The sequence below is a fragment of the Prionailurus viverrinus genome, chromosome C1 (genome assembly GCF_022837055.1).
Source record: "Prionailurus viverrinus isolate Anna chromosome C1, UM_Priviv_1.0, whole genome shotgun sequence".
Taxonomy (NCBI): Eukaryota; Metazoa; Chordata; class Mammalia; order Carnivora; family Felidae; genus Prionailurus; species Prionailurus viverrinus.
The window spans coordinates 183,976,837-183,992,043 of NC_062568.1; the positions used below are offsets into that span (position 1 = coordinate 183,976,837).

At 43.1% G+C, this 15,207-nt stretch overlaps 1 protein-coding gene across 16 annotated transcripts in view; it reads right to left on the reverse strand.

Moving 5' to 3' along the window:
• MACF1 (microtubule actin crosslinking factor 1) overlaps window positions 1–15,207 on the reverse strand; it is a 331,328-nt gene that overhangs the window by 10,735 nt on the left and 305,386 nt on the right. For 11 of the 16 annotated variants that reach the window (XM_047871167.1, XM_047871164.1, XM_047871154.1 and 8 more), the window contains 11 exons: window positions 14,356–14,550; window positions 13,895–14,023; window positions 12,631–12,774; window positions 11,962–12,150; window positions 11,118–11,238; window positions 10,248–10,411; window positions 8,694–8,856; window positions 7,282–7,436; window positions 6,334–6,408; window positions 5,181–5,198; window positions 2,065–2,182 (listed from right to left, as the gene is read on the reverse strand). In XM_047871167.1, the coding sequence (XP_047727123.1) occupies window positions 2,065–2,182; window positions 5,181–5,198; window positions 6,334–6,408; window positions 7,282–7,436; window positions 8,694–8,856; window positions 10,248–10,411; window positions 11,118–11,238; window positions 11,962–12,150; window positions 12,631–12,774; window positions 13,895–14,023; window positions 14,356–14,550 (1,471 nt within the window). The remainder of the gene's footprint in view (window positions 1–2,064; window positions 2,183–5,180; window positions 5,199–6,333; window positions 6,409–7,281; window positions 7,437–8,693; window positions 8,857–10,247; window positions 10,412–11,117; window positions 11,239–11,961; window positions 12,151–12,630; window positions 12,775–13,894; window positions 14,024–14,355; window positions 14,551–15,207) is intronic. The other 5 variants (XM_047871166.1, XM_047871165.1, XM_047871158.1 and 2 more) reach the window with 1 other exon arrangement.

Genomic DNA, 15,207 nt, shown 5'->3' on the forward strand with positions numbered 1-15,207 from the left:
CCACAGAATACAGGTACTAGACGGCCCTCCCAAACTTTCTTGGGGTTCCAGTTTTTAGCTATTAATGTAAGGACAAAGCAAGCAGTGTTCCCCTTGGCCATCAGCATAAAGTTATTGTAAACAGAGCAAGTAAAGCAGGCAGCAAACAGGCAACCAGATTCCAAAATGTCACATGCAGTATCTCTTCTGTTTATTTGTTTAGTCCAATCACACAAGACACCCCCCCCAAAAAAACACGAACCAAACAAAAAAACAAAACCCCAAAATCTTACTAATAGGTTTAGAAAAAAAAAAAATGTTGTCTTACTGAGTTATGGTTAAAATCCTATATATACATTGCTCCTGCTCCTGATGTAAAACCGTGAAAGAGGACTTTTATATCAAGGAAATTAGTTTGCAACATAGTAACTTCTAAAACTGATTGAACACTTTCAAGTTTTTATCAGAATAGGTGCTTTTAAAATTAACTTTTTTTTAATTAATGAAAATTATTTTTGTTTACTGGAGTAATTGCAGAATGAGTTAAAATAAAAGAAGCTACTTATGGGCATATCTGAATTCATGTGAGAACTGCACCCTTTAGCTCTAAACACTTCAAAATAGGACTATAAATCACTTCCAAAGAAGTTATGTAACTGTACTGTAAACATTTCTACCAGGTTTATAAATATGCCTCACCAATTTAATTACACAGGCCGAACCAGCAATCCACACACACAAAGGGGAGGTGGTGGGTATGCCAGCCTCTGAGACACATGGCACCTTGATCAGGAGCACACACTTTAGAGCCAGACTGTCTTGGAACTGAATCCTGTTCTGCCATTTATTATTTGTCTGTCCTCAGGTAAGTTATTTAACTTTTCTGTGCTTTAGTTTCTTATTCTGTAAAATGGAGACAATATTGGTCTGCACCTCATAGCCGTGTAAATGTGTTATCATCTGTAAACTGCTTATAACAGCGTGTGGCATCTAAAAAGCTATGTAAGTATTTGTTAAATGTACAGAAACTCTGAACAAATTCCATGGGTACTGTTTCAACAGAAGGGTTCTATGCTCCATCAACTTATAACAGTTAGAAAAGCTAGGGCTTGGCTATTTCAAAGCATTCGTAAAGGCAGCAGATGCCACAGAGCCAAGAGGCACCACAGTTTAAGAAGCAAAGCCATTCTCAGTGGGCTGGGGTGTGGGTTAGGGGGACAAAGCGTAAAAGCCAACCTATGGGAGACTGACTGGAAATCGAAGAGCTGGAATCAGAGCGCTTTATTTTACTCCCAGGATGGTGAACTAGAATAAAAAAATAAACAAACACAAAGAAACAGAGACAGAGCAGGAAACGCAGAAACTGGTCAAGAAAGACAAACTGGCAGACAGTGGAGGAGCCTCCTGTATACCCACATGCAGCTTGGCCAGCAGGAAAAGGGAAAGGCCGCAGTTGAAGAGGGTTTAGCCACCGGAACCTGATCCCCTCTCCTCTGTTGCAGCCCTCACATGCCTGTAGCTGCAGCTGCCATCGTTCGCATGAAATTTCCCATCTTCTTTTGCCTTTGGGCTGGCATGCCCACCCTTTCAAGTTCAGCACCCCAGGGTCTTGCTTCAGTGATCACCTGTCTTAGAAGCATCTGCGCTGAGGGCTAGGTGTTCATTATCCCCTCTCCTAGCCATGGGAGATGCAGTCCTTCCCTGCATGGGAGGAGCCCAACACCCTCCCCGAGTTTCCGGCATAGGAATCAGGAGCACTAACCAGGAACTTCAGAGGCTTCATTAGGCTCCTTTCCAGGCTAGTGTTAATTTAACACCTCAAACCGAAACACTGGAAGATGCCAATAAATTCCTAATTCTTGTTACTGTATCTCAAAACCTGTCTCCCCTGACAGCATCCACCTCTCCTGCTTTCTCTTCTTGGTCTACTCAGGCACCCTCAAGTTCCAGTCTGTGCTGGTGGAGTAGCTTAACAAAGTAAAACCCAAACAGACCCACTACCAACACTTTGTGTAAGCATGAAAGATAAAGATCAGCGGTGAGGGAGTACCTAATGTGTAATTTATGCTCAGGAAGGTTCCTTACCTCGGCAGGGATCATTTTTCACTAAAAATTCATCCAGGGCCATCCATCCTCCACCAACTCGGACCATCACTGTGCTGCGCAGGATGCGGACCAGCCGCAGCTGCTGAGAGTCTCCAAACTGCAGGACCAAGGGGACAGTGATGAGTGAGTGCGTCCTAGAGCAGGCCGAGGCCTTCTTCCCAGAGCAGACTGTATTCAGACATGACACATGACAGTTTGACAGTCTGCAGGAGAATTTTAACTATTTGGCATTTTTCACAAAAGAATTTAAAATACGGAACAGCTGAGATATCAAGGTAAAGACCAGTGTCTTTCTGTTGGGATCAAGTTAGCTTTTGGTAGTCATGCCTCTACTGTGGGGCAGGGCAGAGGATGGACAAATGTTAGCTCACCTCCGTTCTTTTAAACATTCTGCCCAAATTAAAACCCAGTAGTAAAATTCTTTGTTACGTTAGTTTGCTTTCATAAATGGTAGACATAAAGTATATGTCAACTTCTGAATACAGTGCGCTCAAAAGGTAAATGAAGAACAGCAAATACTATTTCAAGCCTTAAGGAAACCCTTGCAAAGCCATCATTATTACGAGCTTAGAAGGAAAACTGATTTTCCACACAAGGTTTTCAGAAATAAGCCCTCTATATTCTCTAATTGTGAGGTCACCAAGCAGAAAGTTTCTTCAGCTAAACAAATGATTATAGAATTTTACTAAAAAATTTAGCTGAAGAAAATAAAATTTTAATCTACCATGATTACATAGTATTCAACAATTAATTTCAGAGATTAAGACAAGTATGACTTTCTGATATTTATTTTTTCCTTTTTCCTCACCTAACATCCCTATTTCTTAGCCCCGTTAACATATGGAGTTTCCTACTGCGTAATAAATTACCCTCTTCCTAAAATAAGAGGCAACAAAAGAGAATCATGCGGAGATCCCAAAACAAAAATCAAACATTTGGTTGGAGAAATAGCATTCCCAAAATTATTTAATTCAAGGAGAATGCTGGGGTTAGGGTGGGGGCGGGGGAGTGAAGGGACTAATTAGTTAATTCACATTTTTAAATTTATAAAGGAGAACCACAACTTTGAAACAAGGCATAAAAATTGAAAATGCCAGAAAGGATGTTTGAGAAAGGCACATAACCAACCTCCCTGAAAATTAATATATTTGCAGTAATTCTCTGTATTACTCTGCACTGGCTCAAGTGCACTGTTTATATAGGCAGCAAGGTGACTGAAAAGTATTACCCCCCTCCCCAATCCTTTACTTTGAAAATGACTCCATTTTCGAATGACTACATCTCTCATCTACAGTTGTTAAGATTTTATACAGAGTGACCACAGCAACAGCATGGTGTAATATAAAAAGCACTGAAATGGGTGCCCAGAGATGTGAGGGAATAAACGTCCTGTCCTGGGAAGGAAGCTGCCTCTTGGGCCTCTGAGGGTGCCTCCCTCATCAGCTGGCCCAGCAGAAGAAACGGGGAGGCACCGCAAGAGGAATGGAGAATCCCACCACAACCAAGAGCAGTGACGCCAGAGTCACTAGTCGGGGTTCTCTCTGGCTTGGTGAGGAGAGGGAGGAAGTAAGGAACTCACTACATCCTCCACAGTGAGTCAGGAAGGGACTCCAAGAAGTACCTTATCCTTCTATTACTGTGCCCTGTACTTTATCTGTCAGTGCTTAGAATTACTTCACTTGACTCATTCCTCTTTAGTCCTAATTTTTTTTTCTGAAGTGCTCTCTGAAAGATTCTAACTTGTTTCTGCTGAGCTGTAAGGAAAAGGGGGTTTGATCCAAGCCAGCAGCAAAAGTGGCTGGGGGGAGTTGAGGCCAGAGTAGTAGAAGGGGCCATAGCAGCTCTAAAAATGGGGAGCTGTGCAAACCTGGCAAAGCTGGGCAGTGAGGCAGAGGCCCCAGAAATGTCTTGGGGTGACAGTAACTTGTTTCCTTCCCTTCACTGGAAAATCCCTTACAGTGACCTGGGTTCTTGCAGTGGCTCTGACACTAGCTGTGTGACTATCAGCATGGGATCCTTTGGGTCTCAGGTGCCTCATGCACAAAATGAACTCCAGGACTCTGTTTCCAATATTGGAGCTAACTCATCTGACCCTTACTGTCAGTGGAGCAGTAGAGGAGGAGGTCACTGCCACTTCAAGGACCTGCCGGCTGTGTGTGCAGGTTATTAGCAAACAGGTACAACTTTTAGGTATGACTTGGCACTTTCATGCAATGACATTTTAAGCCCAGTTTCTTTCTATCCTCTGTTCTTCCCACTGGCCCAGAATGTTACTGGAGTGAATGACTATTGCAATACCTAGAACCTAATATTGACTGAAGGCCTCAAATAAACTCTTAGTGGTTCTGACTTCATATCACAAGACAGACTTTACCCATGCAACTTCCTTCCATTTGAAGGCACAGGACCCCAGAGCCCTCAAAAGATCTGTATGGTTAGAATTACCAAGCGGAGTCAAAAGCATTTAATCTTTTCTTGCAAGTCTAATTTGATCCCTGAGATTTTGGCTGGCTGGACGTAATCAGCACACTTGAGGCTATGGCCAATCATGACTGCTACACTATAGTTCTCAGGCACCTTATAGTTATAAAACATGTAAATACAAGTAAATATTAATAAGGTCTTTAAATAGATGCAGTACTTAAGTACCCCAAGACTTTTTTGATTTATTGTACATTATAAAATTTGTGTTAACTGTCAAAAGACTGGTATAAATCAGAACTGTGCTGTTTGGTATTCTGATTTCCAAAACAGAAGTATAAGACCAGGTTGCTTTTGGAAACACGTTGGATTGATACCACAGCTTCAAATTCCCCTGAATCACATTACTTCAAACTCAGTCCAGCATAATACCATTTTTAGCCAATCTAATTTTAAATGGAAAATTTCATCTCCTTTAAAAAATAACGTACTTCTATCCTGCTGCTAAGACAGCTTTACAATATCAGCCCTGTTAGCAGTTTCTCCACTTGGTAAGACAACCAGATGTGACCCAGGCATGCTTCAGATTATGTCCTCTCCCCACAGCAAAGAACAGGCAGCACGAGCTACACAGACCATTTCCACCGAGGAGAATGTTGCAAGGCACACTGTACCTGATTGCCGAGGAAGAACTATAGACAAAAGAGTAAACGATGGAGGAAATGGAAGAAAAAAAAAAACAAAAAACAGAGAACATTTTGTCAAATTAACACTAAGGAACAAAAATCATGCAATCACGTTACCAGTCTTCAAGCATGTTCTTCGAGAGCTCCTGCCACAGGGGCGTGGTTTTACAAATTAATTAAGACCTAACTTTTCCACTCTATTGCTCTTGTTAATTCATGTCTCTCAAAGGCATTAAAAAAACAAGAAAATAAAAAGCAATAAGCAAGCACAAGATTGCTTAAAGTTTTATTAACTAGATGCCCTGGACTGGATCCAAGGCACAATCACCTAACACTCGCCAGCTAAAGAGCAGCCCAGGGTGGTTTTGGTGTACTTGGAAGACACTTTAACGTACTGATGGAACCTAGATTCCCTGTTTCTAACTCAGTACAAAAAGCTGTACAATCTGAACCCTCTTTACCAATCCTAGATTTTCCTTAGGACTTCAGAGAATCCAGATAAGCTGCTGAATATATTTAGAAGTGCTGTTTCAGATCCCTCCTATGCCCCAAGCCAGGTCCCAAAAGAAGCTAGAACACAGCATCATTCATGGTCAATTATGTCCACACTCAGCACAGCCTTCCAGGGAAGACTACTGAGGCTGGTGTCCCCTTAGTGCATCAGCTCAGAGCAGACAGAGCATCCTTTGGGACCTTGACAGAGTTCTGCCAGCCCCCTCTGAGCTCGGGAGCCACTCAGGCTCACAATGCTCAGCACTTTGGGGTAATCCGTCAGTCTTCAGGTAATTGTTGCCCTATCTTATGGAACAAGTGTCTCCATTTCCCTAAAGACTTTGGTCAGCAAAAGAGAGAACTTCGATATGTCTCCTATACTGGAACTCAAGTACAAGCCTCTGTTAGCTAAATATGACGGTATTTTTCAGATGGGACTATGTAGGGCACTAAGCTTAGCCCAGCAGGACACCTGACCTCTAGAACCTACAGAGAGTGACCACATCTTAAGTCCTACTGGCTCTGGTCCTCCAAGCGTTGGTATGGGGAAGGTGGGACCATCTGGTCAGCTGTGTGCCAGGTTACTTTCACCTGGAAGGACCATATAGGAGGAACAACTACCACAAAGGACTAGTTTTCTCTTCCTTACCCGGTATTTATTCTCTCCAATCTGCTCCACCTGAAACCTTTTTGCACATTTGCACTGAGCCACTTGTCTTGTGACCTATTGGTTGTGAACAACAAAAAAAGAAAAGTGTGAGGGGTAAAACAAGACTTCCTCTTCAGAGAAACAAAGATTTTTACATGTAAACAGAAAGCTATTTGTTATGTCTGTTTTAGATATTTTAGATTTTTGATACATGCATTTATCCTTTATTCCAAATTAATACATGTCACACATTTGTTGGTCATACATTTGTTTCCAAGTTCCTTCAGAAAAATGTGCTAATATGCATGCATCAAAATCAAACCAAGTACAGCAAACTATGAACTGTTTTAAATTTAAACCTAGGAGCCTCAGAGTCCCCAGAGGTCAGTCCTGGGGTGTTCCAGGCCATACCCAAGACCTGCCCCGCTAACCTCTCCTTTTCTAGGATCAATAAATCCTGAGATCTCCATGTGTTACTAATGAATTTGCTATTTTCAATGTGATGGATGAGATTTTCAACATGGAGAAAATTTTTAACTAGGCAGAAAGGTTGGTTGGTATACACCGTGTTAAACATTACTTCACATTTTACTCCTTAAATGCTTTATTTTAAGACCACATGCTCCTGGATACTGACATAGAATGCCCAGGACTGACTGAGAGAGGACTTGTTCTAGGCAACATGGTGTCTGTGAACTGGAATGGGTGTGGTAAGTCTGTGAACATGAGAGGAACCACAGATGTGACTCATTTGAGTAAAAAGTCATCTAGACTGAAAGAGAGAGCTCAATAGCCAGAGATACTCTGGGGAATCATCCTCCAAATGGGAATTTGCCAAACAGGACTCCAAATAATGATCTTGTGACAGTTAAGTCACAGGGCTGATATGGTCATTGCACCCAACCACTATGGTCAAACATGTGCTCAAAATACAGTTATTTCCCATACCTCATCTTCAATTTTATCCGCGTCGGTTGTTGGGCGGTAAGCATCCTTGTTGGGATGCAGAGCAGCCACGAATTCATAGTAATCGATGTAGCCATCTCCATCTCGGTCAAAAATGTCAGCGACAGCAGTCATCTCTAACTTGGTGGTAGGAAACTCTGGAGAAAAGCAATCACATTTGGAACATTTTAACGAACAGTGCTTACTTGGCTTGCTGGAGGGCATATAAATACTTCTTGAAAGAAAAAACATTTATGTCTTGCTTTTTGCTCAAAAATAATATATGCCCACTTAGAAGATATAATGTTATAAAGATACAGTACCCAGAGATTACTTACTGTTAAGTTTTTGGTGTTTTGATTATAGACTCCCTCCTCCCCCACTCAAAAGAAAAAAAGAAAAGAAAGAAAAAAAGGCAATATTTCAGGTATACTGAAAGATGTGATATTACAACTACCCACAGGCCTACCATCCACCATGAGAATTTACTTATCTGCTCCACTACTGCTGGATACTTCGATTATTTCAGAATAGTGACAATGTGGACTAGGATGAAGTTTTTTTTCTGTTTAGACAACTACCTTAGGCTCTTGAAAAACTGCTTCCCAAAGAAGTGTGAATATTTACAGTAGCCAGGGTGATTTATTAAAATGTGAATCAGATGGTCCCTCAGGTGAAAACCTCTGGTGGTTTCCCACTGTCCTGCTGCCTCTAGGATCAGAGGTCAGATCTGCTCTCTTCACCCAGGGCCTACCAGGCCCTGCACGAGTTGGCTGCTCTTGACCTTTCCAACTTCATCTCTTACCACTCCCCTAGATCATGACAGCCCAACCACATTAATCTTTCTATTCCTAGAACATGCCAAGTTCGTGCCCACCTCAGCGCTTGGAACCTGCTGTTCCCTTTGCCTCTCTTCCCTTAAATATCACCTCTGCAGATAGGCCTTCCTTGGCCACCCATGTAAAGTTGCACAGCTGTGAGATGTGCTCTGTGGCCCTGGCAAGTCACCTAGCTACTTTATGCCTCAATTATTTCTCTTGCTAAAAATAACTGAGATCATATATTTTGTAAGCTGCATACAGATGTCAGAAACGGGTATTATGAAAAATTTTGAATTTCAAACACTTTACTTAGAACCTCATCGTTCACAAAAGTTGGCTCTTTAATCTACACCTCAAACAGGTTTTACTTGCCACTCTGTGTCAACAAGACCCTTTTTTTTTTATTCCCAGCAAAATGAAATTCTTCTTTCCATCAAAATGATAGGCCAATTTTAATAATAAGCAGGTACATTACTTCCTCCCTAACCCTATTGCTTTAACTTCAGAAAGACTCTTCAGCCAGAATATCGCTTGCTTCTACCAAGTGCAAGGAATGCAGATGTGACCCATGTTTGGAAGTATGAGTGAACTCACTGGATGCTAGAATGCCATCAATAAACTCCTGACGTGTTATCTTCCCGTCCTGGTCCTTGTCAATTCGCCGGAAGAAGTCCATCACCCGAGATTTTTTGTGATTCATCCAACGCATATACTTTTTCCTCCAGACATCGAAGTCAAAGTTGGCAAATTCCTTCAACTAGAGAGAAATCATAGGTGTCAACACGATTTATTCTTTTGGCTCTCAAATCTGCCCGGAGCATACCAAAACTTTCAGACATTCAGTAAAGCCATGCAGGCCTTCCGGAGGGGCATCAACAATGACATCCGTGTGCTCTTTGTGAAGGCACAATCTGGGTCCTTCACTTAAAGCTGTGATTGTTTACATGAGCTGTGGTATAGCGGAGCAGTGAGAGGAACGGTAACTGAACAACCACCATGGAAAATATGGAGCACGCGGAACAAGAATGGGTGGAACCAGCCTTGCTTTCCCTTTGCACTTTTCGAAGGATCACCTTCTCAGATGTAAGGGAATGGATTCTATCTCAGAAGAGAAGTCCTTAGCACTCCTCACTTATGTGCTTTTGAAAAGAACTGTGGTCACACTGAGGCCCGGGTCGGAAGGCTCATGTTTCCCATCATTTTCTGAGATGAGAAAATTTGAGTTCTGGCTGGAAGCATTAAGAATCCAACCCGTGCGTGCAGCAAGCATGTTTCTTTGGAATGGTGCCAGAGGGGGCAAACTGCCCGTCTGACCTCCATGTGAAATATTTGGCTTTGGCAGAGGACAGCAGGCCTGAGCAGTGGGCAAGGCAAGGTTTAGCTGCTCGGGCTACGTTGGTGAGACAGACTCAGAATGACTGAGACAGGGCAGCCGTTCTCCCCCTGGTCATTCAAACTCCAAAGTTGGAAGGAATAGGGAAAAAAGAAAAAGCCAAAAACCAAATATGCTTAAAACTCAACTGACCTACAGAAATAACAACAAAAAACACAGAACACTCACTTCCGGGCATAGCTGCTTTGACAGGCACAAATAAAAAAAATATAGAAGATATTAGAGGTTTGTTTTAGAAATTAGGAAGTGTAGTACTAGATTTTTTTAGGTTGGTGTTAATGATACTTCAAAATAGATTTGCTCTTCATCATTAGTGAATATTCAGAGAAATCACAAGGTCATAAAAGTTACCCTTGTTTCCTAATTGTGTAACTTACACCTTTACATAAAGGGCCCAATAATGGTTGTTAGTGTGATAAGCTGCACACCTGGAAGTAACTCAGCCAAGTTCTGCTTCTGATTCTTGACCACAGCCAGGTGCTGAGGAGGGTCGCATCACAGACCAGAGCCTCATGGACTGGCTGGTCGCTTGCTTGCTTGCTTGCCTTCCACAGCTAGGTGCTATGTATGACCTACTCTGTTGTGAGTGGTCTCCTCACCCATGAGCTTTCTCCTAGGGGGACTGAAGGACACAGTACTGGCTCACCCTGGTCTGTCCTCTCCTTCTAGAGAAGTAGGTCAAGGTACACATAGTAAGAGGGCCTCAGAAGGTTAAGTCACCTCCCTCCAGGAAAGGATGCTTGGCAGGGCCTTACCTCTTCCAGTCTATCCAAGGCATCGTTCAGCTTCCGCTGCCGCTCCAGTGCTAGCAGCCACACCTGCTGCCAGCGGGCAGACAGCTGGTTGATTCGTGGGTTTTTCGCTTCAGACTGTGAAAGGATTGGCATGGGAGGAGGGGTGGACTGACTCAAGGACTTCCCTAAAAGGAAAAATAACTACGAGATTAGAAAAGCTGCTTTTGTCAGTTCACAGAGAGAAAGTGCCATATGTGTTAACTTAGGAGACCCTTAAAATGGTATCCGGTCAGTAAATGCGAAAAAAAAATATGGGCAATATTCATGTATTAGGACTGCTCATTTCAAAACTATTGATCTTCCCTCCCAGCCAACAAGTACTTATTTCATATCTTCAAATCAATTCTGTCCTCAGCGAACTGAGGAAATGTCAACTCAACCAAAAAAAGCAGTGGCTCTAGAGGAGCAGATTTATCTTTTTAATTAAATTAACACAAGACAAACGTAAACAGCTAGCACTGATGACCAAAACACTGGAAAGGCCATTGCAGTAGAATCTGCTCAACCACTTCAAAATTATGCCAGTCCAAGAAAATGGAATATAGCTACTGCATGTTGGTATACAAAAAGTGAGTTTCAAAAAAACATTTTAGTTCAAATCCAATACAATTTTTGAAAAAATAGGGAAGTTTTTTGTTTTGATTTGATTTTAAAGTAGGCTCGACAACCAATGTGGGGCTTGAACTCACAACCCTGAGATCAAGAGTCACATGTTCTACTGATTGAGCCAGCCAGGCGCCCCAAAAAGAAGTTTTTTGATAGGGACTTGGAAAGTGGTCATCTTCAAATAGCAGGAAGGAAACACCCTAACACAGGAGGCTAGAAACATACTGCTGCCGCTGCGGGATTTCTCGATGAAAGGCGCGTGAGCAGGCTCTATATTCTTCCTTTTGTACGTCTTGGTGACCCGGTCCACATCAGGCTGTTTGCGAGTCATTTCCTCCATAAACATCTGTCAGACACAAACAGGGAAAAGAGTTAAAGAGTTTTCTTGGACTGAGACAGAATCAGGCAACTTCACTCACAAAGCCCAAGCTCATGATGGACAGACCAATTCACAGATGCCTTTGTACACGGTCTCACTCCTTTCAAGAAACAACTGAGCAAGGCACTTACTTCATCAGGTATGGGAAACCTGAAGAGATAAGACATGGCTTCTGACTCCAAGGAGCTCACAGCTGAGTGAGGAAAACCAGGAAGTCAGAGCAATGAATGCCACACAGGATACCAAAGAAGGACCTAGGAGACCCTCTCCTGCTGGTGGCTGTGAAGACATAGGCTGCCATGCTATGAGCGTGCCAGGTGGCTGAGACCTGAGGGCAGCCTCTGGGAGCTAATGGTGACTCTTGGCTGACAGCCAGCAAGAACATGGAGACCTGGTCCTATAACCACAAGGAATCAGATTCTGCCAACAACTGAATGAGCCTGGGTGAGAACTTGCAGCTGGGGCTGACATCTAGATTTTGGCCTGGTAAGATCCTAAGGAGACCCAGCTAACTCAGGCCCAGACTCCTGCCCCATGGAAACTGCAAGAGAGTAAGTGTGTGTTGTTTTAAGCTGCTAAATCTGTATGAATATGATAAGCAGCCATTTAAAAACAAATACACAGGGCAAAGGAAACGGGCTCCATGAGCAACACAGGAAACACCGCGGCCACATGACATGGTGACAATACCTGATGTTCGGCAATGAGGGCTTTAACTCGGTCGATGTTCTGAGGGATCGGCTCCTGGTCCCGCTGAATGAGGGTGGTCTCAGCCCACTGGATCCACGCCAGAAGTTCTTCCAAGAGCTCGGCATTAGCCACCAGTTCTGACAGGGCTGTTTCAAGACGCTGCTGGTGCTGCTTAGCCCATGTCAGGACCTAGGGAGAGAAAGAAAATCCATCGCCTCTCTCAGTCAAGCACATCCTTTGTTTCCAAAGTTTTTTCTTCTATCTGATCCTAACAATGACTTTAAGGGGGAAGAACACTCGAATACTCCAGAGGCCTCACTCTTACTCTAGTGACAGAGCTGGAATGAGCAATCAGCACTCCTGGAAGCAAATCTAGTATGAATATCCTATTAAACACAGGACTTCTCGGGAAGGAAGGAAAAATACCAAACCATGTCCACTGGAATTCATCACTGAAACCATCACTACACCAGCGCTATTCTCTCAGACTGCTGCTCATTACCAAGAAAACAGTCATGACTAAAACGCTAACTTAATTCTTACTGACATATTCACGGTGGGTGAAAAGAGTCCTTATCTGGGGGTGGGTGGGGAAAGCTCAGTAGCATTTTCTCACCAGAAACCCGCTTCACGGGGCATGTGCTGTCCCCTCTGCAACCAGGAACCCACCTCCTCAAAGCGAGCTCGGATGATAGTGATCCAGTGCTTGATGGTAGTGATGCAATCAGGATGGCACACAGCCAGGATGGCTTCTCCCATTTGTACTGCTGCGTTAACATCCACTCGCTTTTCTTCCACTTTCTTCATGAACTCCTTGAACAAAAAAGATTTGAAAACAAAAACTTGAGAAATCTACTCTAGCAGCACTGTTAGTTTACACTGAGGGGGAAAAGATTTCAATGCATTTTTCCCTCCTCTATGTGTTAACACAGACCTCAAGCCTGCATTTGGGTGTCTCTGGCACTTTGTTCCCAGTTCTGAAAGACGTGAAAAGGTGAAGGGTTTACACAAGAAGGACTTTCTCAGGGCTCCTGGGTGACTCAGTCGGTTAAGCATCCGACTCTATTTTGGCTCAGGTCATGATCTCGCAATTTGTGAGATCAAGTCCTGTGTTGGGCTCTGCACTGGCAGTGTGGAGCCTGCTTGGGATTCTCTCTCTGCCGCTCTCCCACTCATGCTTGCTAGCATGCTTTCACTCTCTCAAAATAAATAAATAAGCATCAACAAATAAATTAAAACAATGATTTTCTCTGCTACAGATGACAAGGTATAGGGACCCAGAAAGGGACCTCCTATCCCACACCAGGCATGACCCTCTTCCTATTCTTAGTTTTTCTTCAAAAAAAAAAAAAAAAAAAATCCTGTTTTTATTCATTTCCATGCATATAAACAATACAGTCTTAGACAAATGACAACTATAAAACACTATGGATATTTAAAAAATACTGAAAAAAAAAATCTGCAACAGAATACCACATATAAAGCTCAGATCAAAATCTCCTGATTAATTTCCCACTTTATTAGGACAGACCGTGGCCCTCAAGACTGCATTATATTCTGGATATATATATTCTATATAGAGCTTGGTAAGAGGTCCAGTGTCTGACGCTGGTAATGTGAGTAAAGGCAAATGAAGCTGTGTGCAGGTGAGGATTCTAGGGGGTGGTACAGCCCACATTTTTCTTTATATGATACCACGCTGTTTTCACTTGTTTACAACCAATACATATTACTTTTGTAAAAACAAATGAATGATGTTTAAGGTATCAAAAAACCCACTAGTCCCTTCCCTTTCATTCCTGCCAAACCAATAATCTGGACCCATTCTGGTTCCAGTCCTTTGCACGTGAGGTTGGAAATTCCCAAACAAAAGCAGGAGGCAGCCCTCACCCTGGTGGGTAGCATGGGTCACTGCACCCTGGGGCTGGATTACCTTATGGGTGTCAATGAGAGACTGCAAGGCCTCCGTGTCATCAGGAAGTGCTCCCCGAAAACGAAGCGTTTGCTCTGCTTCAGAAAGCCACTCCAACAGCATGTGGACTGTGTCCCGAAACTCTTCCGCCTGAAATAACAAAGCACAGCAGATTGAGCCTCTCTGCAGCCAAGGTCCTGGACATTGGGATAATGTCAGAGAAAGGGTTGGGCCTGAACGCCTTTGTGTGTCACAGGCACTGATGACCCTATCAAGGCCCCACAAAGGTCATCTTTCATTTGTAGATCTTTAAAAACCAAATTAATTTTTTTCTCTGAGTGAACATTAAAATCTTGTAGAACATTCAGAAGATCAATGTTTGGTTTTACATTCGAGACTGGGTGGAACTGATCCTGATAAAGAAATGAGAATGAATCTGCTAGGATCCTCTCCCTTGGGTTGTCGCCAAAAAAGTCTCTAACCTGTTTTAAGGCCTGCTCCAGTCGGCTTTGTTTGGAGACGGAGAGCTTACACACAGTGTCCCAGCGAGTGCTCAATTCCTGGAGCTGCCCTTTCACCCATGTGGTGTCATCACGGCTATTCTCAATCAACTCTCGGCCTGACCGCTTCAGTACCTGAACGGTTCCTGTTCGCTTTCCCAGTTCCTTCTGGAAAACCTAGAAAAGAAAAACAGAAGAATTAGTTTGCTGAGAAATGTTCTGAACCCATGACGTCAAACCACAGAGAAAAGGAATCGTTCAGTCCAGTTGTCCTTGGTAGGTGCTAGTCGTGTGTCTTTTATGCACAGGGAGGCAGGACAATGTGTAAGAAAGAACCATCAGAAGAGGTGGCTCTCAAGATGAGTGGTGTGGCTCTGGGTAAGCTGTTTACCTGGAGTCCCAGTTTCCTAACTTGTAAAACAGCAGTAACGTTACAGCAAGATTTCCAGAATCGTGGGAGTTAAGTAAGAACACATTCTGCCATGCACATAATAAGAGTTTGTTGTAAATTCGAGTAAAGCTGAATGCTTTGTGCTAAAACAAGAGGATATAATGGAGGTCAACATGACAGGTGTGGGTTACACTAAATACCACTGTGCAAGGTGCTGGGCTAGCGAGGGTCAAGGATAGCTCAGAAAAGAACTCATTTTCATTGTAGGAGTCAGTGGAAATGGGTATCTTGAGGGGCTCCTGAATTTAAATTCATTGTGTGACTCAACTGAGAGGTACAAACAAGAAGGGGGGAACCCCAAGACAAATTGTACACATCACCAAATCCAAATCAAAGCAATGCTGGCGAATCCTTTGTGACTGATGCAGAATCCCAGTGATACA